Source organism: Terrapene carolina, unplaced genomic scaffold (assembly GCF_002925995.2).
Source record: "Terrapene carolina triunguis isolate 2854851 unplaced genomic scaffold, T_m_triunguis-2.0 Scaffold66, whole genome shotgun sequence".
Classification (NCBI taxonomy): domain Eukaryota; kingdom Metazoa; phylum Chordata; order Testudines; family Emydidae; genus Terrapene; species Terrapene triunguis.
Window position 1 is genome coordinate 84,148,560 of NW_020664417.1, and position 24,737 is coordinate 84,173,296.

The following is a 24,737-nucleotide window of genomic DNA, read 5'->3' on the forward strand; positions in this document are numbered from 1 at the left end:
GTTGGTCCTGCTTTGAGCAGGGAGTTGGACTAGATGACCTCCTTAGGTCTTTTCCAACTCTAATCTTCTATGATTCTATGATACAAAAGGATCTCTCAAAACTAGGTGACTGGGCAACAAACCCCGTTGCCTACTCTGTCCCCATATCTACTCTAGCGACACCATCAGAGGACCCAGCCACATCAGCCACACCATCAGGGTCTCATTCACCTGCACATCTACTAATGTGATATATGCCATCATGTGCCAGCAATGCCCCTCTGCCATGTACATTGGCCAAAACGGACAGTCTCTACGTAAAAGAATAAATGGACACAAATCAGACTTCAGGAATGGTAACATACAAAAGCCAGTAGGAGAACACTTCAATCTCCCTGGACATTCAATAACAGATTTAAAAGTAGCCATCCTTCAACAAAAACTCTTCAAAAACAGACTTCAAAGAGAAACTGCAGAACTACAATTCATTTGCAAATTTAACACCATTAATTTGGGCTTGAATAGGGACTGGGAGTTGCTAGCTCACTACACAAGCAATTTTCCCTCTCTTGGTATTGACACCTCCTCATCAATTATTGGGAGTGGACCACATCCACTCTGCCTGAATTGGCCTTGTTAACACTGGTTCTCTACTTGTAAGGTAACTCCCTTCTCTTCATGTGTCAGTATATTTATGCCTGTGTCTGTAATTTTCACTCCATGCATCTGAAGAAGTGGGGTTTTTACCCACGAAAGTTTATGCCCAAATAAATCTGTTAGTCTTTAAGGTGCCACCGGACTCCTTGTTGTTTTTGTGGATACAGACTCACACGGCTATCCCTCTGAAAAATAGCAGATGAAATTCAATGTTGATAAATGCAAAGTAATGCACATTGGAAAACATAATCCCAACTATATGTATAAAATGATGGGGTCCAAATTAGCTGTTACTGCTCAAGAAAGAGATCTTGGAGTCATTGTGGATAGTTCTCTGAAAACATCCACTCAATGTGCAGTGGCAATCAAAAAAGCAAACAGAATGTTGGGAATCATTAAGAAAGGGACAGATAAGAAGACAGAAATTATCATATTGCCTCTATATAAATCCAGTGTGATAGGGCCCTCAGTGGCTGGGCAGCCTAGTGGCTTGATCGTTGGCTAGTGGGAGCTATAGGAGGCCCTGACCCCTCCTTTTCCCTCAGGTCCTGGACCAGGGTCCTGTGTTGCTCAACCCCTAAACAGGGGAGATGGTTCTTTCTCCGGGCCTTCTGAGTTTCAAATGCCTCCTCACAGGCTCTGGTCCACTAGATCCTTTTAAGGACTCTCGTTCTTGAGGCGATCAGAAAGGGGGCCATAATGGAGGAGAACCCTGGGATAAAGCAGTGGTAATATCCGGCTAGTCCTAGGAGTCGACGTACATGCTTCTTTGAGGACAGCTGGAGGGCCTGGACTTTGCTAATCAAGGATTATCCCCTTCCCCAATGTGTACCCAAGGTACATGGTCTCATTCTTCCCAAGGTGATATTTGGTGGGGTTCATCATCAGGCCAGCTTCCTTGAGGGACTGCAGGATCACGGTCATATGTTTCAAATGGCGTTGCCAGTCGCGACTATAAATCACCAGGTCATCTAGGTACGCGGCTGCATATCTGCTACGGGGACGGAGAATTCGGTCCATCAGCAGCTGAAATGTGGCTAGGGCCCCATGCAAACCAAAGGGCATGGTCTGGAACTGGAAAAGCCTGAAGGGGGTGGGGAAAGCGTTTTTTTCCCTGGACTCGGGTGTGAGGAGGATCTACCAATAGCCCTTTGTGACAGCTTGGAAAAGAGATGACTAAGGGCGGAAGATAGAGATTTATAAAATCATGACTGGTGTGGAGAAAGTAAATAAGGAAGTGTTATTTAGTCCTTCTCATAACACAAGAACTAGGGGTCACCAAATGAAATTAATAGGCAGCAGGTTTAAAACAAACAAAAGGAAGTATTTCTTCACACAACGCACAGTCAACCTGTGGAACTCTTTGCCAGAGGATGTTGTGAAGGCCAAGACTATAACAGGTGTGACAAAGTTCCTCCTCTATCTTGGTGGGTCCTGCGCTTATTGGAGGATTTTCTTGCCTCAGAGATTCACCATGTGGGTTGGGGAACAGCCCAGAGACCTTCCCCTCTGGAAGAACCCACAGTCCAGGTCAATTGGGAGGTTTGGGGGGAACCCGGGCCCGCCCTCTACTCCGGGTTCCAGCCCAGGGCCCTGTGGACTGCAGCTGTCTATAGTGCCTCCTGTAACAGCTGCATGACAGCTACAACTCCCTGGGCTACTTCCCCATGGCCTCCTCCAAACACCTTCCTTATTCTCACCACAGGACCTTCCTCCTGGTGTCTGATAACGCTTGTGCTCCTCAGTCCTCCAGCAGCACACCCTCTCACTCTCAGCTCCTTGTGCCTCTTGCTCCCAGCTCCTCACACTCGCACCACAAACTGAAGTGAGCTCCTTTTTAAAACCCAGGTGCCCTGATTAGCCTGCCTTAATTGATTCTAGCAGCTTCTTCTTAATTGGCTCCAGGTGTCCTAATTAGCCTGCCTGCCTTAACTGGTTCTAGCAGGTTCCTGATTACTCTAGTGCAGCCCCTGCTCTGGTCACTCAGGGAACAGAAAACTATTCATACAGTGACCAGTATATTTGCCCTCTACCAGACTCCTGTACCCCACTGGTCTGGGCCTGTCACACAGGGTTCAAAAAAGAACTAGATAAATTCATGGAGGATGGATCCATCTATGGCTATTAGCCAGGACGGGCAGGGATAGTGTCCCTATCCTCTGTTTGCCCGAAACTGGGAATGGGAGACATCAATTGTATCAGTTGATGATTACCTGTTCTGTTCATTCCCTCTGGGGCACCTGGCATTGGCCACTGTCAGAAAATAGGATGCTGGGCTAGATGGACCTTTGGTCTGATCCAGTATGGCCACTCTTATGTTCTTATGATAGGGTGTTGTCATTTTAGTTCTCGAAGACATCACCATAGTTGCTGTACTTGGGAGGCAGTTCCGAAGTCAACTCTGATGGTGGTCCCATCTGACCCACAGCCAGGGCTTGGGGTCATGGCATCCTGGTTCTAGGATTCATCAGGTGGTGCGTATAGACAGATGTGCTGTCAGAACTTGGAACAGATGGGGAAGTGTGGTGAGCGGATCATCCTGAATGGAAGGACTTTCCGATGATCCCAAATGGCAGCTTCCATAGGAACCATCTCCTGTGTCACTGGTCCTCACAACAGGAGTGAGCCATCTGTAGTTTCCACTCGGTTGGGGACCACCTTTGGTTGTACTGGAATACCCAGGGCTTGGGCAGCATTATCATCTATGGAGTTGTCCACTGCCCCAGAATCCAGCAGGACCCACTGTGGGGGAATTTTGGTAAGACTTTCCTGGAACATAGAGGCAGACCTGGATTTTAAGGTGTGGGGAGCCCTCACCATGCCTGGGGCAGGGCTCACTAAGGAGTAGGGGGTACAATATCTCAGAGCTCGCCCAACCCATTCCCCTGGGTCTAGGCATGAGTCGATTCCCAAACTGGGTCATGCAAGAATTCAGGGTGGGCAGTTGGCAAGAGCGTGACCAGATCCTCCACAGTAGAAACACAACCTCAACAGCAACAGAGCTCTTTTTCTTTAGGGGGTCACATGATGGCGGGTGTTATCCAGCTACATAGGTTCAGGTTGGAGATGGATACCAGGGGCCATTGGTTGGGTGGTGACCCAGACCTTTCCTCACGTCGCTTGTGGAGCCGATCGTTGACCTCATCATATACATCGACAAAGACATCTAGGTTGGTCGGGGCCTCCAAGCAAGCTAGCTCATCCATAATCTCCTCACGTAGTTCCCACCAGAACGAGTAGAGATGGGCCACTTCATTCCACTAAGGGTTGGAGACTAGTTGCCAAAAGCGGATGGTGTAGGAGAAGGACGGTCCCTGCCCCTGCTGGAGTTTGCGTAGGGTCACATCCATCAAGCAGGCATGGTAGGAATAGTTAAATATAGCAAAAGGATGCCTGGAGAAAGGCATCCCAGTCAGATAGTGTTGGGCCTGCTCATTTGAGCAGGGACAAGGCCCAGTCAGGAAGCTAATAATGAGGAAGGCTACAATTCTGTCACAGAGATCATGGATTCTGTGACTTTCCAGGACCTCTGTGACTTCTTCTGCAGTGGCCAGGCTGGAGCAGTTGTCAGCCCTGGGGCCACCGGAGCAGTGGTCTATGGACCACCAGAGCAGCAGCCGGCAGTCAGCCCTAGGACCGCCAGAGAAGTGGCCCCTAGGCCACCGGAGCAGCTGGCCAGCAGCCAGCTCAGCGGCTGAGGTTGGGTCAGCCCCATGGGGCTGGAGCAGCGGCAGGGCTGGAGTAGTGGCCAGAGGTCAGTCCCCTGCAGCGCTCCAACTGTTAGTCTCCCCCGCCCCCAGGGTATTTTTAGTAAAGTCAAGGACAGGTTGCAGTCTTCCGAGAATTTTTGTTTATTGCCCGCGACCTGTCCGTGACCTTTACTAAAAATACCTGTGACAGAATCTTAACCTTAATAATGAGTCCTGCTTTTGCTTGGTCAGTGGGGCAGGATTGGGAGTGGAGCAGAAACAGCAAGCAGCTTTGGTTAATAATCCCCTTAAATTTTTGGTGGTCCCCAATAAAATGTTCTGGGAGGGAGAGTGGGTCTGGGTATGCAGCCACAGTACGTGCCCGTAGTGCAGCATTCTTGTCCTGCAGCTGGGCTGCCTGCTTTTGTAGCAGCTGGTTATCTGAGGCATGCTGTGCCAGTTGGGCCTGCAGTGCCACATTGTCATCCTGGAGCTGGGTGGATTGCCTGTGCAGCGCTTGGTTCTCTGTTGTGAGCTGCGATACTTGGGTTTGAAGCGTGGGGATCTCCTCCTGGGAGCGGTCAACCCATTCAGACATCTCCCATAGTCTCTGGGACATGCCAGGCAAGGAGTGGCCTGTGCATCAACACAGGCTAGGGTGATCTAGAAAAACGGTCAGGATCCTGACAAGGGCAGTCAGGACCAAGGGTCAGAGCAGGATTAAACCTGAGGCTGAGAGTATCAGAGGCATTCATAGTCAAATTCCAGGTCAGAGTCAATACCAAAGATCAGAGTCCGAGTCAGGTTTCAGGGTCCATGTCAGGAGGCAATGTCCAAATCAAGGCAAAGTCGAAGCCAGAAGTTCAAGAACAGGGAGCAAGAATGATCATGGCAGCTACAGGAGATCCGCACCGTTGCCTGGATATTTTCTGGAATGCCGCTTGGATTTATATAGGTCAGGGAGCCAATCAGGAGCCAGGAGTCTGCTGCCTGTCAGACCCCTTGAGGCAGGACTTCCCGTGGTGTATGTCCACAGTGGGTTGTGAGTAGTGGAGTACAAACTCATTATAGCTGCTGCTGGGGGCAGCATGGAGTTGTCTGCTGTCTGGCAGGCCTGGGTTCAAGACCTGCTGGGCCATTTGCAAAATTGGATCTGTAGCTGCATTTGGATTCCAAACACCTCTGCAATGTTCTGATATGGCCCATTTGGATCAGGCTCATTTCTACTCAAGTTCTTCTCATCCCGATAATTGTTAATAAACTTTATTTGAAACAAATTATCTATGTTTTAAATAATCACGATAAAAAGTGTATGCTCTTTTTAAGGTAATTTGCTGATCAAGAGTACAAGATAATGAAATATCATCTGTGTTTGACTGAAACAGTCAGGTTCATGAAAAAAAACCCACTGTGCTTTATGTTAACAATCTCCTGTTACATTTGGCCAGGGAAGTGCCAGGTGCAAGTTTTATTGGTACTGTATTTATTACATTCAGAAATGATTTAGAGATGTGAACTTTTTTAAGAATGAAAGAGGAGAGGGGCCCATCTATTAACAGATTCTGCAAGGTTCTAAACACCGAGGGCCCTCAATTCTCACTCAAGTCGTTTATAGGAGGTTTTCAGCACCTCACAGGATTGAAATATAATGTACATACATTGCTGCATATCTGCAACTCAATGCTACAGCTGCGGAAAAAATACAACTGGATGTCTTTGGCTGTTTAGATAGTTTTCTAAATTTTCGCTTGTGTTCTACTCTTAAAAATACAAGAACGCACCATATTCAGTCATATCTATCCATCAGTCTACCTAGTGTGGACTCCTTTTGTCCACAATCCAATCTCCATACAAGGTCTTTGGCACCATTAAAACTCATTGGGCAAGTTGAATAGCAATATCTCTGAGAGTATTTTTTGAAATGCTTATGGTGGAAAGAGGCATAGGTAATTTAGTCTGTAATGTCCTATGGAGGTAAATCCACACAAACACAGTTAAGCTATTTTATTAGCAGACATCCAACATCTGCTCCACACTCCAACAAGTCACTCACTAGACAAAGCAGTGCTGTGGTCTGCAGATCACAATAGGGAAGCCCTTAAAAAGACACATCATTACATTCCTCCCCAATGTTTTAAAAACACACCAAGGCCTAACAAACATTAGCTCCTTCAATTCTGAGCTCACAGTTCTCTTGCTTACAGCCAGGGGCGGCTCTATGTTTTTTGCTGCCCCAAGCACGGCAGTCAGGCGGCGTTCAGCAGCATGCCCGCAGGCAGTCCGCGGTCACGCGGATTCGGCAGTGTTTCTGTGGGTGATCTGCCGGTCCCGTGGCTTCGGCGTACCCGCCGCCAAATTGCCGCCGAAACCGCAGGACCGGAGGACCTCCCACAGGAATGCCGCCGAAGGCTGCCTGACTGCCGCCCTCACAACGGCCCCCCCCCCCCCCCCCCCGCGGCTTGCCGCCCCAGGCATGCGCTTGCTGCGCTGGTGCCTGGAGCTGCCCCTGCTTGCAGCTCTTCTTCACTGGTTGTCATAGAATCATAGAATATTAGGGTTGGAAGAGACCTCAGGAGGTCATCTAATCCAATCCCCTGCTCAAAGCAGGACCAACACCAACTAAATCATCCCAGCCAGAGCTTTGTCAAGCCGGGCCTTAAAAACCTCTAAGGATGGAGATTCCACGACCTCCCTAGGCAACCAATTCCAGTGCTTCACCACCCTCTTAACTATGGTCAGGTTGAAAAGGTTCCTTTGTCCCCACTTTAATGGTGCTAAGGCAGTCTGCTTTTCCAAAGTTCCTAAAGGATTGCTCCAATTTGGAGTTGTTTTTCCCAGATTCTTTGTGGTTTTGTGCAACTTTTCCTCCTTAAATTACTTTTTATTTTTCTCTGTTGAGTTTCTGAAGAACTGGGAATGGAAGGTTCTGTCTCTTCTGTATTTCTAGTGTCAATGAACATTGGGGGTCCCTCAAACAGTTTCATTGTGTGTCTCTATTTCCACCACATCTTCACTAGCACTCTCAGGAGCTGAATGTTTAAACAGATTTTTAAACCTCATTTTGGCAATCCCTCAACTTGTTCTTGTGCCTTCTTGAATCTTTTTCAGACACTTTATTTGGAGTCTGCAGCAGCTTATGTGTCTTTATTGTACTTTGTAGTAGTGTCCTCCAGTCTCATCACTTTCTGTGCTTTCTGCTTGTTTCAAATGTGCATATTACGCATAATTCTGCTGGTAAAAGGTGTATTTTTCCTCTTAAAGTTTTGCTTCCAGTGCATTGCCGTCCTGAAAGGCTGTGAGATGTAGGATAGACCAGCTTTCTTTGTTTCAATAATGTCTTCTCCTATAGGCATTGCCTGACCCACCTGGAATTCTTGCACCTTGCCTGCATGTCTGCCTTCCCCATCGTGGATGGATTTCCTTTCCCCCCACTTGTGTGTGTGTGACTGAACCCTTGTGAGGGCCTACTAATACTAGTGGGTCTTTTCACTCTTTAAAGAGGAGAAATTGTGGTCTAGTGGTACAGCACAGGCCTGAGAGTCAGGAGTACTAAGCTCTGTTTCTGGTGCTGCTACTGGTTTCCTATCTGACCTTGGGCAAGCTACTTAACATTTCTGTGTGTTCGTTTCCCCCTCTGTAAAATAGGGATGGATAACACTTACTGGGGAGTTGTGATGGTTCACAAATCAATGTTTGTAAAATGCTTTTAATTTTTTGCATGAAAGCCACTATAGAAGTGGAAAGAATTATTTTCTGTAATTTCTGTCATTTATTTACCATCTCTCTCTCTGCTTGGCCACATGATTCTATACAAATAGAAACAATCGGATTAGCCCATTTATCAAGAAAAAATGGTTCATATAACATGCTGCTTTCCATTAGTAAATGGCAATATGACTTCCAACAGCACAACAGTCTGACTGAGCTTATCACTGAAACAAATTCCCATTGAAAGCATAGTCTGATTATGAAAAACACAAAAACAATTTGTTGTGCGCCAAAAGCTATGCACAAAATTGGCAGCCCCTTGAAATGAATTAAATCTAATAGAAGGTTGACATGTAAAACAGGAATGGATCTGGTTATGACATAAAGTAATTTATAACACAAAGGAACTCTTTGTTGAACATTTGCTTAAAGAATGCATGCTGCAGTCACTGCAAGTAGATTTACTGTTTAATATTTTTCTACTGTAATAAAAAATACCTTATCACTTTTGACTTGCAAATATTTAAAAGCTCAACTGAGCTAGAATTCAGATAAGTGTTTACCAAAATAAAAAATTGTATAAATCCACCTATTGTGTAAATGGAATCCTTTTATATACAAGTTTAAATCCAGAGTTCTATAAATTCCACCAGGAGTTCATTATGGCCTGATGAAATAAACTGAATACATTCCATAGTTAACAGCAGGGACTAGTTTATCTTTCATTTGATTTTTCTAGTGACATTTTAGACTACAATTTCAGCACAGCAATAATAATTCACACTGATGGCCATGTATGATATAAATACCTACATGGAGTTAGATTTCATAACAACATCTTCAACAAATAGCTTGTTATTAGAAAGGATAAAGAGATACAAAAGTTTTGGGCAGGAATGAACAGGACCCCAATAGTGCTATGTTTTGTTAACAAAAGGATGCCTATGCAAGGACAACATTTGCAAATTCTAGGATCCAGCTTACCCAGTCAATTCATCACTAGCCTCTCACTAAGGGCCAGATTTTCAATGGTGTTGAGGTGCCTAAAGAAGCAGGTAGGCATCTTGTGGGATTTGAAAAGCTGCTCTTAGGCACTTTTGAAAATCCCACTAGGTGCCTATCTGCATCTTTCAGCACCTAAATACTTTTAAAAATCTGGCTCTAAATCAATTTGCTCCTATTCTCTTGCCTATTAAATCAATTCACACACACCCACATACTAAATCTATTGATTTTTCTCCTCCCACCTAGTCAGTCTATTCACACCGCCTACTAAATCAGTTCATCTGCATCCTCCTCTACATTAAATCAATTCACACACACCTTCCTCTATATTAAATAACTCCCCCTAGCCTGCTCACTCAATTCACTCACACATATTAGCTCAGCACTCCCCTGCCCAATCAGTTCACCTATTGGTTTGCACTCAGCTCATTTTTAGAAGATTTTCTTCACAACCATAAAAGTATACGAATTTTTTTTTAAAGTAAAGTTCAGCTTCTTAACTTGGTTCAGCACGTGACCAGCCTAGGAGCTGCCACATACAGCCATACATTCTGTAATAACTTAGACTGTGTCCTGCTTGGAAGGGCACATGCAGCCATATGAAATCCAGAGAGGTTTGGGTTTATGAGAAGCTGTAGTTTTCAGCAAGGTCACTTGTGTTCAGAGAATACAGAACAGCTTTTTTTGCTTTTCGTTTAAATACCTACTGAACTACAGTATTCAGACACAGCAGGGATGGTTTTCTTGCTGGTTATCATCATCATAATTTGTTATCTATATAACAGTATCACCCATAATATGCTAGTTGATATACAGGGATACGGGAAGGCACAGTCCCTACCTCAAAGAGCTTACAATGTAAAAGGAGGAACAGATGAAAATGGAGGGGTGGGGGTCAGAGGAGCTGAAAGACATAGTAGCTAAGTCTGGGCCCTTTCTGCACATCTCTAATACAAATTATATGAGGAATTCCTGCTTGTGATTCCCTGATTCCATAGCTAAGGATGAGTTTTGCACCAAAAGCAGGGAAAACAGTGTATCCTCTCCAAAATTACACTCTTTGAATAAGAATGATTTTTCTGAGAATTTACAAGTAAATTGGGTAATTATTTTATTAGTTAAAATTAATTTCAAAAGGGTCTTTTAAGAATTTCAGCACCCCATCTCAGACTGTTTCTTTTTCTTGAATTATCTTAATAATGAATCAACACGGGTGCTTCAGACTTCTCTTATAGTTAAACTCACTGAAATCTTATGCAACATTTGAAGGGTGTTTTTTTTTTTTAATTATGGACATTTTTTCCTTATTCCTAATAACTGAAAGTGTCTGCTTCAGCAAGGGCTGCCAAATTATGTTCTACGGCAAAGAATTCCACATAGAACTGCTCTACTTCAAAGTGGCTACCATCTCTCATTTATCTCAGTGGGACTGAGGTTGTAACTTGCCAGCAGTTAGAAGCCCTTCTCAAAATAGCAACCTATCGCCAACAGTTCTCAGTAGGTCTGTTCTTAACAAAGGTGGCTGTTGGGTTCACTCTCACTGAAAACAGTTGGAGGCAGTGGCCATTTGAAAGAGGACACCTTACCCGAGGGCAGCTATGGCCTCAAGGCTACTGAAAACAATGGGAAATGGAAGCCATTTTAAAAACTGGTAATTTTTCAGGAGTTTCTCTGAAGATTTTTATCCACCAGCTTCTACTGACAGACAAACTTTCAGTTAGGAAGATTAATGGCAAAAATTATCATTAATCTTAAATATTTATTTTCAAATGCTAGATGTTGCACCAAATCTACTCAACAGAAAAGGGTGTGTGTAGGGAAACATGGGATGCAAAAGGCAGGGGGAAAACTACAGTATGTATGTGTGTAGTCAGGGAGAGCAAAGAGAGGGAGAAACTGGCAGGTATATGCAGGGGAACGTGAAATACAGCAGAGATGGGAAATTTAGGGGGCAGAGAGGTGTAGGAAGGAACACAAGGTTCAGGGAATTTGGAGAAGAGAAGGTCAAGGGAACTTGGACTGTACACTGGCTGATTTGAACTGCTCTGGGCATTCAAACAACCTCAAACTGCCCTATAGTGGTTCATGACAAGTGAACGGGAAAAAGAGAGAAAAAAATCTAAACTCTTTTAAAAAACTAAGTTCCATGTCATCTGGGATTACAAACACCAAAATGCCTTAATCATGATTGTGTTGTTATTGTATGGTATATTCCTGTAGAGTTGGTAGGTTCATTATCATTAGTTTAGTCTGTATAAATCCTGGCAAAGGGCTTTTCATTTTTAAACATATTTTCACAGCCCTGACAGATAAGCTGGATCTCTCCTTTCACATTTTGTGTGTGGGTTTTATGCATCCGCATGCAGATGGCTCATAGGCAGCTAAAGTCATTTGTTTAGCAGGCCAAGTGTTTGTTTTATTATTTTCAAGTAAGCAATCAACACTTGCTTATTTCTTGCTCTAAACAAGTCAGTCCACACACCAGTAGTATAGCTATACTACAGTAATCTCGGGCTTTATAATAAAGGCCATACAGCATTCACATTTATGAAGTCACAGTTCAGCTTTGAGTTTTGGAAGCTGCCAACTAAAAAAGGAACCTTAACACTGTTCCTGTTAGGACTCCATTTTGCAATCAGAGAGTTATGGAGTCACATTGCCTCTGGAGGAACTCTGTGAGGGATTGTGTAGTCACTCCCAGGACTCCCATAAATGCAAGTGGAGTATACTGCCCCAGTCAGAACCATGTTACATGTTCCCATTTCCTTGGCCAGCCACCACCAACTGACCTGAGTTGAGGAAGGGTTGGGAGATGACTCTTTGGAGTAGATATCCCATAAGGTAAGTTAAGAACCCTGGAGGACTTTCCCCTTTGGAAGTTTTTTTATGTTTTTCTAAACTTTTTTATTGCATTCCTTGATAATGCGAATCGCTCGCAGTGATGTAGTTTAACGGGACTACATAACCCCTGATAAGCCTTCCCCTCCAGCAAAGTTAATATTGAAGGGTCAGAGAGAGAGCTGGTTCCCAAGCACAGTACTCAGGCACCTATCTTCCCTAGTTGAACTTCCACCCACCTCTCACTCCTGAGTTCTTCATCTTCCTTCTAAGTGAGACAGCCTACCATGCCCATTTCTACAAGCACTACACACTTCTCTCACTGCAGGACCCCTCAAAACCAATGATTAAATCCTGAAGATCCTGCTTTAGTCCTCTCCTGCTTGTTGTACTTCTCACACTCAATAGCCATAAAATATCAGTCTTACTTTCCTTCAGGATGCTGCCAGGAAAAAACGGTTACTCACTTTCTCGTAACTGTTGTTCTTCGAGTGCTTGCTCATGTCCATTCCAGTTAGATGTGTGCATGCTGCATGCACAGTCGTCGGAAAGTTTTTCCCCTAGCAGCACCCATCGGTTCGGCTGTCGAGCCCCCTGGAGTGGCGCCTCCATGGTGGTAAATATATGACTCTGCCGACGCGGCACCTCCTCAGTTCCTTCTTGTCGGTTACTCCGACAGAGGGGAAGGCAGGTGGGTCTGGAATGGACATGAGCAGCACAACTCGAAGAACAGTTACGAGAAAGTGAGTAACTGTTTTTTCTTCTTCGAGTGTTTGTTCATGTTGATTCCAGTTAGGTCACTCCCAAGCCCAACCCGAGAGGTGAGGTCAGAGTTATGGAATCGCTGACTGGAGCACTGCTCTGACGAATGCTGCATCATCTCTAGCATGCTGGGTAATGGCGTAACGACAGGTACAAGTGTGAACCAAGGACCACATCGCTGCCCTGCAGATTTCTTGTATTGGGACCTGAGCCAGGAACGCTACTGAGGAGGCCTGCACCCTTGTGGAATGCGCCGTTAGTGCCAGAGCTGGAACTTTGGCTAGCTCGTAGCACGTCCGGATACAGGACATGATCCATGACAAAATCCTCTGTGACAAGACCAGGAGTCCTTTCACCCGATCTGCTACCACCATGAATAGCTGGTTTGACTTACAGAACAGCTTCGTGCATTCAATGTAAAAGACCAGCGCTCGGCAAGTGTCCAATGAGTGAAGCCTCTGTTCTCGGCTTAGGGTAAAAGACAGGTAGAAAAATGTCCTGGTTAGAGTGGAATTGGGACACAACCTTTGAAAGGAAGGCAGGGTGAGGCCTAAGTTGGACCTTGTCTCTAAAGAAAACCTTGTAGGGAGGGTCGGAGGTGAGGGCTTTTAGCTCCAAAACCCTCCACGCCGAAGTAATGGCAACTCAGAAGGCCACCTTCCATGACAAGTAGATGAGCGAACAAGTCACCAGTGGTTCAAACGGGGGCCCTGTTAGTCTGGAAAGGACCAGGTTGAGGTCTCACACCGGGATTCCAGACCCTTAAGGAAACAGTCAATCACGGGGGTGGCAAAGATGGAACGCCCAGCCACTCCCGGGTGGAAGGCAGAGATAGCTGCCAAATGCACCTTGATGGATGATGCTGCCAGACCCTGCTGTTTTAAGTGCAGTAGGTATTCCAGGATAAGCGGTATGGGTGCCTGCATTGGTGCTGAGCGGCTCTGAGCGCACCAGATTGCAAACCTTTTCAACTTGGCCAGGTAGGTGGCTCTGGTGGAGGGCTTCCTGCTACCAAACAGGACCTCCCTAACCAGCTCAGAGCACATGAGTTCCATAGAGTTTAACCATGAAGCTTCCAAGCCGTGAGGTGAAGGGACTGGACGTCGGGGGGGAGAAGGTGACTGTTATCCTGGGTAATCAGGTCGGGACCAAGGGCAATGTGATTGGGGCGACCATCGACAGCTCCAGTAGTGTGGTGTACCAGTGTTGGCGAGGCCACATTGGCACCACCTGTATGACCCCCGCCTTGCCTCTGCGGCTCTTGAGCAGGATCTTGTGCACAAGTGGGAACGGTGGGAACACGTACAGCAGATGTTCCATCCAGGGGAGGAGAAATGCGTCTGTGAGAGAGCCTGGACTGTGATTCCAGAAGGAGCAGAATTGTGGGCACTTCCTGTTGCTTCATGTGGCAAAGAGGTCGATCTGGGGAACTCCCCACCTCTGGAAAACACTGTGTATCAGGTCCGGGCAGATGGACCACTCATGGTTGTGGAAGCATCTGCTGAGGTAATCCGCCAGCTCCTTCTGGGAACCTGGGCGGTAGGACACTTCCAGGTGAATGGAGTGGGCTGTGCAGAACTCCCACAGCTTGAGGGCTTTCCAACATAGGGGAGAGGAACGGGCTCCACCCTGCTTGTCTATGTAAAACATCGTAGTTGGGTTGTCCGTAATGACTCTCACGCACTTCCCTTGCAGATGAGCTTGGAAGGTTTGGCATGCTCATCAGACTGCCCTCAACTCTTTGATGTTGATGTGGAGTGAGAGCTCGTCTTGAGACCAGAGGCCCTGTGTTTGAAGGCCTCCCGGGTGCGCACCCCATCCCAGCGCTGACATGTCCGTTACCAGAGACAGAGAGGGCTGGAATCTCTGGAAGGGGACTCCCTTGCACACCTCCTGCAGGTTGAGCCACCAGCGGAGGGTCTTGAGGACCTGCACCAGAAGGGTGACCACTGAGTCCAGGCTGTTGTACCCCAGACAGTAGGCCGACACTAGTCAAGCTTATTCATAGATTCATAGATTCTAGGACTTGAAGGGACCTCGAGAGGTCATCGAGTCCAGTCCCCTGCCCTCATGGCAGGACCAAATACTGTCTAGACCATCCCTGATAGACATTTAGCTAACCTACTCTTAAATATCTCCAGAGATGGAGATTCCACAACCTCCCTAGGCAATTTATTCCAGTGTTTAACCACCCTGACAGTTAGGAACTTTTTCCTAATGTCCAACCTAAATCTCCCTTGCTGCAGTTTAAACCCATTGCTTCTTGTTCTATCCTTAGAGGCTAAGGTGAACAAGTTTTCTCCCTCCTCCTTATGACACCCTTTTAGATACCTGAAAACTGCTATCATGTCCCCTCTCAGTCTTTTCTTTTCCAAACTAAACAAACCCAATTCTTTCAGCCTTCCTTCATAGGTCATGTTCTCAAGACCTTTAATCATTCTTGTTGCTCTTCTCTGGACCCTCTCCAATTTCTCCACATCTTTCTTGAAATGCGGTGCCCAGAACTGGACACAGTACTGCAGTTGAGGCCTAACTAGCGCAGAGTAGAGCGGAAGAATGACTTCTCGTGTCTTGCTCACAACACACCTGTTAATACATCCCAGAATCATGTTTGCTTTTTTTGCAACAGCATCACACTGTTGACTCATATTTAGCTTGTGGTTCACTATAACCCCTAGATCCCTTTCTGCCGTACTCCTTCCTAGACAGTCTCTTCCCATTCTGTATGTGTGAAACTGATTTTTCCTTCCTAAGTGGAGCACTTTGCATTTGTCTTTGTTAAACTTCATCCTGTTTACCTCAGACTATTTCTCCAATTTGTCCAGATCATTTTGAATTATGACCCTGTCCTCCAAAGCAGTTGCATTTCCTCCCAGTTTGGTATCATCTGCAAACTTAATAAGTGTACTTTCTATGCCAATATCTAAGTTGTTAATGAAGATATTGAACAGAGCCGGTCCCAAAACAGACCCCTGCGGAACCTCACTTGTTATGCCTTTCCAGCAGGATTGGGAACCATTAATAACAATTCTCTGAGTACGGTTATCCAACCAGTTATGCACCCACCTTATAGTAGCCCCATCTAAATTGTATTTGCCTAGTTTATCGATAAGACTATCATGCGAGACCGTATCAAATGCCTTACTAAAATCTAGGTATACCACATCCACAGCTTCTCCCTTATCCACAAGACTCGTTATCCTATCAAAGAAAGCTATCAGATTGGTCTGACACGATTTGTTCTTTACAAATCCATGCTGGCTATTCCCTATCACCTTACCACCTTCCAAGTATTTGCAGATGATTTCCTTAATTACTTGCTCCATTATCTTCCCTGGCACAGAAGTTAAACTAACTGGTCTGTAGTTTCCTGGGTTGTTTTTATTTCCCTTTTTATAGATGGGCACTATATTTGCCCTTTTCCAGTCTTCTGGAATCTCTCCCGTCTCCCATGATTTTCCAAAGATAATAGCTAGAGGCTCAGATACCTCCTCTATTAGCTCCTTGAGTATTCTAGGATGCATTTCATCAGGCCCTGGCGACTTGCAGGCATCTAACTTTTCTAAGTGATTTTTAACTTGTTCTTTTTTTATTTTATCTGCTAAATCTACCCCCTTCCCATTAGCATTCACTAGGTTAGGCATTCCTTCAGACTTCTCGGTGAAGACCGAAACAAAGAAGTCATTAAGCATCTCAGCCATTTCCAAGTTTCCTGTTACTGTTTCTCCCTCTTCACTGAGCAGTGGGCATACCCTGTCTTTGGTCTTCCTCTTGCTTCTAATGTATTGATAAAAAGTCTTCTTGTTTCCCTTTATTCCCATAGCTAGTTTGAGCTCATTTTGTGCCTTTGCCTTTCTAATCTTGCTCCTGCATTCCTGTGTTGTTTGCCTATATTCATCCTTTGTAATCTGTCCTAGTTTCCACTTTTTATATGACTCCTTTTTATTTTTTAGATCATGCAAGATCTCGTGGTTAAGCCAAGGCAGTCTTTTGCCACATTTTCTATCTTTCCTAACCAGCGGAATAGCTTGCTTTTGGGCCCTTAATAGTGTCCCTTTGAAAAACTGCCAACTCTCCTCAGTTGTTTTTCCCCTCAGTCTTGATTCCCATGGGACCTTACCTATCAGCTCTCTGAGCTTACCAAAATCTGCCTGTACAGTGATCCTTCCCCCTAAGCTAAGGAGCGATGGGTGCAGGAAGTGTGCGGGGGTGGGGGAGGAGAGAGGAGGTAGAGAGTTTGCAGAGCTTCCTATAGCCATGGGAGAAATATGGGGGTAGGTCTGACATGGATCCAGAAGCCGTGCAGGGGAAGAGGAAGTCCCGTCCTCCCCAACCCAGCCGGGACTTGCAGCTGAGGTTGCAGGGTAGGAGCCACCTGCCCATTCCCAATGCCCTGGGAACCCAAAACATACTGTTGGGGAGGGTCTCAACCAGTCTTGTGGCTTCCCTTTGCTTCCCCATCAGAAAGTCATTTTTCTGCGGGGAAGCAAAGAAATCTGCGGGGGACATAAATTGTGTACATGCACAGTAATGCAGAATTCCCCTAGGACTATCCACTAACTAACTATTAAAACTATACAACTGTTAAACTATTAAACTATATACACAAAGCTAGTAGGAGAACTAGGGGAGCACTTGCAAGAGCAAGCCACCGCAGTTTCAACAACTGTCACTGGTGGTAAGAAGGAACTGAGGAGGCTCCGGGTCAGCAGGGTCATATATTTACCACCATGGAGGCGCCACTCCAGGGAGCTCCACAGCCGACCCGACAGGGGCTGCTATGGGAAAAACTTTCAGACAGCTGTGCATCCGGCACAGACATACCTAACTGGAATCAACATGAGAAAGCACTTGAAGAATAATAATATTTTTGTAAACAAGGATGGGATGATTCTCGTGAACTGATCGTTGTAAATAATATCTGCTGTAGACTAAGCCTTTTTTTCCTATTTGTTCACCAGCAGATTGGACGTCAAATTGTTCAGAGAATTATTTGTCATTCATCTCTATTTGCCAGGTAGTCTGGATGAATGTCTTTCAGATTTTTTGGGCTGGTCACAAAATTGTGCAATTTCACTAGTCGCAGGTTGTTATTCATGGTGTGTGATTGGTCACCTAAAATCACACGGGATTTGGGTCTGCTCCCAGGTTGGATTACTAAATTGTTTTTGTTTAAAAAAAAATGCACACAATTTAGGAGAACAAAAAAGAATAATGAACAACAAAAAACAAATACCGTATATACTCATTCATAAGCCAAATTTTTTCAGTAAAAAAGGGAAGCATCAGAGAAGGGGGTCAGCTTATGAACGGGTCTAGAGAGGGAGAGGTGGGACACAGCCCCTCCCCCGAACAGAGGGAGCAAGGAGAGGCAGCACAACCAGCAGAGCCAGAAGGGAAGAGGCGGTGCCAGAGTCTCTCCGCTTCTGGCCACGCTGCTCTCCCCCCAGTCTCCAAAGCAGCTGCAGCTCCGGGGCTGGCAGGCTGCAGCCGTGCCGCTCAGCCCCGCCCTCCAAAGCACACTGTGGCTGAGCCACCTGGCCCGCTGCAGCATGCTGCGGCCATGCCACCCGGGCCAGCCCGCTGGAACATGCTGCGGCTGCGCCGCCCCGTCTGGCCCGCCGGAGCAGGCTGCGGCTGCGCTGCCCAGCCTGCCGGAGCAGCTCCAGCCAGGTCAGAGACATCCTCCCCTGGCCCTCCCCAGATAAGGTGGGAAGGAATGGGATGGGGAGAGTGTGGGGGTCCCAGGCTAGGGGTGGGGTCATGTGGGGGGGTGGTCACAGGGGTTACCCCCCTGACTCCCAGCTTCCCCCCCCGAAAAATTCCCCCCCCAGTTGCTGTCCTGGCCCGTCAGGGTAAGCAGCTGGCACACCGGGACACTTTGTTTACTTAGGTTTACCTCCGTGCCTGCGGATGCTCGAGGTAAACAAACCATCTCGGCCCACCAGCAGCTTATCCTGATGGCCCGGGAGCCAAAGTTTGCTGACTCCTGAATTATAGGGTGGTCTTATGAACGGGTTATAAAAAATTTCCATTTTTACGTATCCATCTTGGGGGGGTCGGCTTATAAATGAACCGGCTTATGATCAAGTATATACGGTAAGTGTTCCTTAGAGGTTTCCCATCCTAGTATTCAGCTAGGTCTGATCCAGTGCCCATCACAATCAATGGAGTCTGTTATAGGGTACTGGCCCTTTAAGTCTGGAGGAGACAGTCTGAGAGGCTAGTTCCCCAGATACCTGGAAAGGGGTAAGAAAAATGAAAGGTGAAGGAATAATCAAAAAAAGACATTGGCTGAGAGGAAGACGGTCCCAAGGAGTAGTCCCTGGGAGGGAGAAAGAGTAGGAAAATCCAGGCTATTGTCTCTTTAAAGGCCTGGGACCAGAAGCATTGTTCAGAGGTCAGGTGTTTGGGGTTATTAGTTTCACCTGGGAAGGATCAAAGCACTGGTCAGATGATTAATTGGGTGAACCAAAAAGGAGGCTCCAAGTCCAGTGAAGGAGAGATTGCTGAGAGAAAGAACTCAGTCAGGCCACAGCCCCCAGAAGGAGGGCTGCGAAAACCCTGAACTTAAGAATAGAGTTTGCAGGCCATGGAGGCCAGGACTCGATCTACACAGCTGAAGGAGGAGGGCTGTGAAAACTCTGAATTTAAGGGGAGCATTTACAGCCAGAATTGGAACCCCACGTTCCTGAAATAGAGAAGCTTGGAGCCCCAAACCTAAGGCGGGCCATAGGCAGGATCTTTTTGAGAACCAGACAATGTTTAATAAATTAGACCCCAGGAGAGATGGAATGCTGTTTTAAAGACTCTAGGAGTGAATAAATTATTCCCAAAACAGAAAGAAACTGAGGCTGAGGACTGCAATGGCATGCCACACAGCAAGGGGGCATGCTCAGAGGCTGCTACCCTCTTACAGACTCTTGCCATTGACTACAATGGACCCTGGATCAGCGTACAAGCCCTCTTAGCCAACGAGATGACAAGATTGGTGTGGTATGGCTGAAGACCTACTGTAATTTGTGTGCAAAAATTGCTGTATTTGAAATATAGTCATTGAGTTTACTTGAAGAGAAGATTTAGTGCACTGATAAAGTTTAAAAATATATATAATCCATGCAGCGACAAACTTCAAAACTCCGTAAGAAAGCTGCATCAAAAACTATGCACCGCTGAAGCTCAAACAAGAAGCGACAAAGCAATTGCATGTCTAGATGCCAAGAGCCAGATTCTCCTCTCAGTTTTATTACTGTAAATCAGGAGTATCAATAGAGTTATACGTGTGTAAAACTGGTATAAGTGAGAAAAGAATCAGGCTCCGATGACTAAAAGGACACGCATACACTTTTATTAGAGTCTATTCCTATTAACTATATATGACTGACAAATATGGGAAATAACCAGCGATCTTGCTAAAACAGACATTACTTTACTTCATGTGGGAACAAATAAGATTCATGCTTTTGTGTGGAAGAATTTATGCTACAGTACATGCATTGGATCCCAAATATATACTTGCAAACATATGCTTAACTTTATGTGCAGAAATAATTTAATTAGACTATTCATGTGCATAAAGTTAAGGATGTGTGTTTACCAGACTGGGGCCTTGGTGAGGAATAATGCAATAGGTTTTATACTGTAGGAATATGGTAAATGCCTTAGCCAGAGAGAAGTTACATATGCTACATGACTCTTCAGATGAAGACTCTGCTACATGTTGCATAGAATATGCAAGTAACAAATACCTATTATCAGTCAGATGATCAATCAATAACATTTGTTCTCCCTGGCACATTGTTATACTTACCAATATTGCAATATTTTCCTACAAAGTTTTCTTTGCAACCACATATAGTTTTCCCAGTGAAGACAATCATTCTACAGGCACTGTCATGGAGACAGGGATTACTGGTGCAACCTACAAACATAAATAGAAGATCAAACTCAATTAGTGTCCATAATGCAAGGAGGATAAATTGTTGATAAATTGGAGAGGGTCCAGAAAAGGGTCACAAGAATGATTAAAGGATTAGAAACATGCCTTATAGTGATAGACTCAAAGAGCTCAATCTATTTAGCTTAACAAAGAGAAGTTTAAGGGGTGACTTGATTACAGTCTGTAAGTATCTACATAGGGAACTAATATTTGATAATGGGCTCTTCAGTCAAGCAAAGAAAGGTACAACACAATCCAATGGCTGGAAGTTGAAGCTAGACAACTGAGACTGGAAATAAGGCATATATTTTTAACAGTGAGGACAATTAACCATTGGAATAATTTACCAATGGTCATGGATTCTCTATCACTAGCAATTTTTAAAATCAAGATTTTCTAAAAGATATCCTCGAAGATTTTTGGGGGGGGGGAGTTTTATTGCCAGTGTTATACAGGAGGTCAGTTAATCACAATGACCCTTCTGGCCTTGGAATCTCTGAATGCTGCATGCAGTACAAGAAAATGCAACCCACTTAAACAAATTTCACATCATATCTTGTTGGAATCATCATGAGAGGATGAAAACAAGAAGAATGTAGAGATGTTCATCATATTTATCATGGTGACAACATCTTAAGGCATCTCCTTCTCTGCCATATACACTTTTGGAATTGGTTTTCCCTTTTTTACTATTTCCACACTGGTCCAGACCTTCAGCTGGTACAAACTGAGATAGTTCATTATAGACAACAGAGCTATGCTGATTTATATCAGTTGAAGATCTGGCTCACTGTTTACTTTTACTGTCAATATCAGTATAGCTTCCCCTCTGTTGCAAATATCATTGCTTAACAAATAACAGTAATTATTATTACTACTGCTCGTAATATGCTCCCCACTATTGCAAAATTTTTTAGAGAGCTGTGTAATATTTTATAATAAACCAACAGGGAGGGAGCTTAGTGAAGTAGTTAGAGCATGTGACTGGCAGTCAGGATTCCTATGGTCAAAGTTATGCCAGTGGTGATTTTGGCTCCTGGGCACATTCACAGCTCTACCATGGATTTACTATGTGAGCTTGGAAAGTCACTTAACTTCTGTGTCTCAGTTTCTACACCTGTAAAATGGGGATGACAATATTTAACTAATTCGCCAGGGTGCTGTGAAGCTTAATTAATATTTGTAAATTGCTTTGAGATTCTGGGATAGAGGTGTAATTTTGTTATTATTATTCTTTAATCTATTGGTTATTCTTATGGGCCCCAGTTCAGGATCACATCCCTGTTCCTGAAAGCACTTAAGTGTGTGCTTAAAATAAAACACATGCTTAAGTCCCTCCTTATTCAGTAAAGCACTTAAGCACATGCTCACAGACTGAATCAGGTCCATTATCCATAAGTGGAAAGAAAAATATTTTTTTCTTTCTGGGTGTGTGTGTTGAAAGAGCCCGGTCACTATGTAGAATACAATAGCACAGGTTTCAGCATCACTATTTTTATTTAGCCCACTACATGCAGATATATACACTTAGAACAAAATAATGCTTATGCTATGGACAGCACAGAGTAATACTTGTGTATCGTGTGTTTTGGCATTCAATTCGGCTGTTAACACACGTGCATTCTTCCACTACTCCTTTGTGGATTCTTGCCCAACTTTCGCCAGTGTCAAAGTACTCATAGCGACTTTCATCAAAACACTTCCCTAAAATAAAATAAAATAAAAAAAGATTTCTAAGGTTTGTTACAAAGAATGATACCAAATGATTTGTTATGCCCTAATGATCCCTTTTCTTGTTAACAAGCCACATGTTATTTGAAAGTATGGCCTAGATCCACAAAGAGATTTAAATCCCAGTTTTAGGTACCGCTGCGATCCACAAAACCCCTGCTTTGTTGCCAGATAACCCTGTAGGCACGTACACTCACTCACCCATCTAAATTTTTGCTTTAAAAGTCCTCTGGACAACTACGTTTCTGTCTCAGTTCATGCACACTGCTGCCTCATTCTAAGTGCCTGGACACCTATCTCCCACCTTGTCCTCAAATGCAATCCACAAATGAGAAGAAGACAGGTGTTTGCTTGCCTCTCTTGCCTGTGGAGTCCGATCGAGTAGGCATGCTCTGATCACACCTACCAGACTGGGGCCCATTCAAAATCTGGTGAGAGGAGGAGCCACCATTTAGCTTTTAGCCCAGTGGTTAGGCCACTCACCTGGGATGTGGGAGACCCTCCGTTCAATCCCCGCCTCTGCCTGATGAGGAGAGAGGATTTGAACAGGGGTCTTCCACACTTCCCAGGAGAGTGCGCTAACCACTGAGCTATGAGCATTCTAATAGGGGTCTCCCTCCATCTCTTCTGTTGTAGCTGTTTCATTTTGGAGAAATAATTAAAGAGTGATTGGACCAGGGGGGCTGGATGCTGGATCTCCCATTTCCCAGGTGGGTGACCCAACCACCAGGCTCTGGAGACATTCTCACATGCTCTCTTTGGCCCAATGACTCTTCAATTAGTTACCCACAGTGGAACAGCTTCAACAGGGAAGATTGAGGGAGTCCCATATCAGAATATCCCATAGTTCAGTGGACAGGGTACACTCTGGAGAGGTTCAAATCCACTCTGCCCATCAGAATTGAACCTGGGTCTCACACATCCTAAGTGAGTGCTCTACCCTCCTCTTCCAGTTATTTTGTGCATAGTGAGGTAGGCACCTAATGCATCCTTGCAAGCAGAAATGACCCATGCCTGCCGATAGTGGGGGGGGGCAGAGTGAGGGCAGCAGTTTCAGCAAATGTTACTGAGCATGCTCTGTCCACGTGAGCATGCTCAGTACAAGCCAAGCAACAACTCGCCGGGGGGGGGGGGGGGGGTGGGGAAACAGGCCCCCCCCACCCTTGCCTGGCAGGAGCAGAATTAAGCACTTTGGCGCCTGACTGCAGGAGAGGGGGTCCCAGATGTGGATTGCAAGCAGAGACATGCACCTCCCTGCAGCCTGCATGTAGGTGACTAATTCTGTGAGGGGTGGGACTTAGGACAGCCCCTTCTTGCTGGCAACTCCCATTGGCTAGCTCTGGCGGGTCCTTGGCTAACATACTTGCTTTTGTGGATCTCATTCTTAGGCACCCATCTCTCCCCATTCATTGTATAAGGAGCCTAGGCACCTTACTCAGGCTTTGTGAATCGCATTGTTGTTCCAGTGATTTTCTAGATGTCTAAAAGTTACACATCCCAACACTCAGTGCTGCAATGCCCAAGTCCCTTTGTGGATCCAGGCTTATGTGCTAATCAAACAATTTGTGTTTTAACCTTTGTAATGGAAGCACCTAGCCACCATGGTGATAGGTGCTATGACTAATAGTAGAATAAATTAGAAATAAAGAGGTTGGTTGGGCCAGATGGCTTCTCCTGCTTTTAAAATGTCATATGCTCCTGTGAACAAGACAGTGGCACCATTCTGCAGATCCCCTAATGGTTAATTCACGAAAAGCAAGGAAGAAAAATCAGAGTAAAATACGACATTCATCCCACTTCTATGTATTGTTCATAGCTGTTAGTTTAGCAGACTGGTTCTTACAGATGAAGGCTGTAATGGAGGCAGCTACTCTGGTGCTCCAGCCGGTACCGTACACATTGTATACATGCCATTAGGTGGCTCCAGAGCAGCAGGAAAGGAATTTCATTGAACAACAAAGAGAAACGAGAGCTTTTATGGAACCTTATTCTGTTCTTATACTGTGAGAATCAGGAGCAACATCACTGACCTCAGTGGAGTTATTCTGCCAAAGGCAGCGCTAGCCCATTGGGGCCCTAAGCGGGAATATTTTTGCCCTACCTCTACAACACATACTAAAAAAGTGAATAAGGGGTCAGCCCCCTTGAGTTTCTCGGGGCCCTAAGCAATTGCTTAGTCTGCTTATGCCTAGCACCAGCACTGTATACTGTTGTAAAACTGATGCAATAGTATGATAAGAGCCTTATCGTCTGATAACTCCCACTTACCCTGGTGTAAATCTGGAGTAACTCAAGTGAAGTCAATGGAATTACACTGGTGTAAAATCACTGGGAGCATGGTAAGATCCTTAATGGGCACATGTGCACATACACTGGGATATAGTGCCTTACCTAAAATTCTTTTGCTTGTCATGACTCTCTACCCTAAG

At 45.3% G+C, this 24,737-nt stretch overlaps 1 protein-coding gene across 2 annotated transcripts in view; it reads right to left on the bottom strand.

Annotated features, from left to right (window-relative positions):
• HGFAC (HGF activator) overlaps positions 1-24,737 on the bottom strand; it is a 72,611-nt gene that overhangs the window by 23,986 nt on the left and 23,888 nt on the right. For both annotated transcript variants that reach the window (XM_024214906.3, XM_024214907.3), the window contains exons 6-7: positions 22,150-22,281; positions 20,449-20,559 (exon numbers count right to left, since the gene is read on the bottom strand). In XM_024214906.3, coding sequence (XP_024070674.2) covers positions 20,449-20,559; positions 22,150-22,281 — 243 coding nt within the window. The remainder of the gene's footprint in view (positions 1-20,448; positions 20,560-22,149; positions 22,282-24,737) is intronic.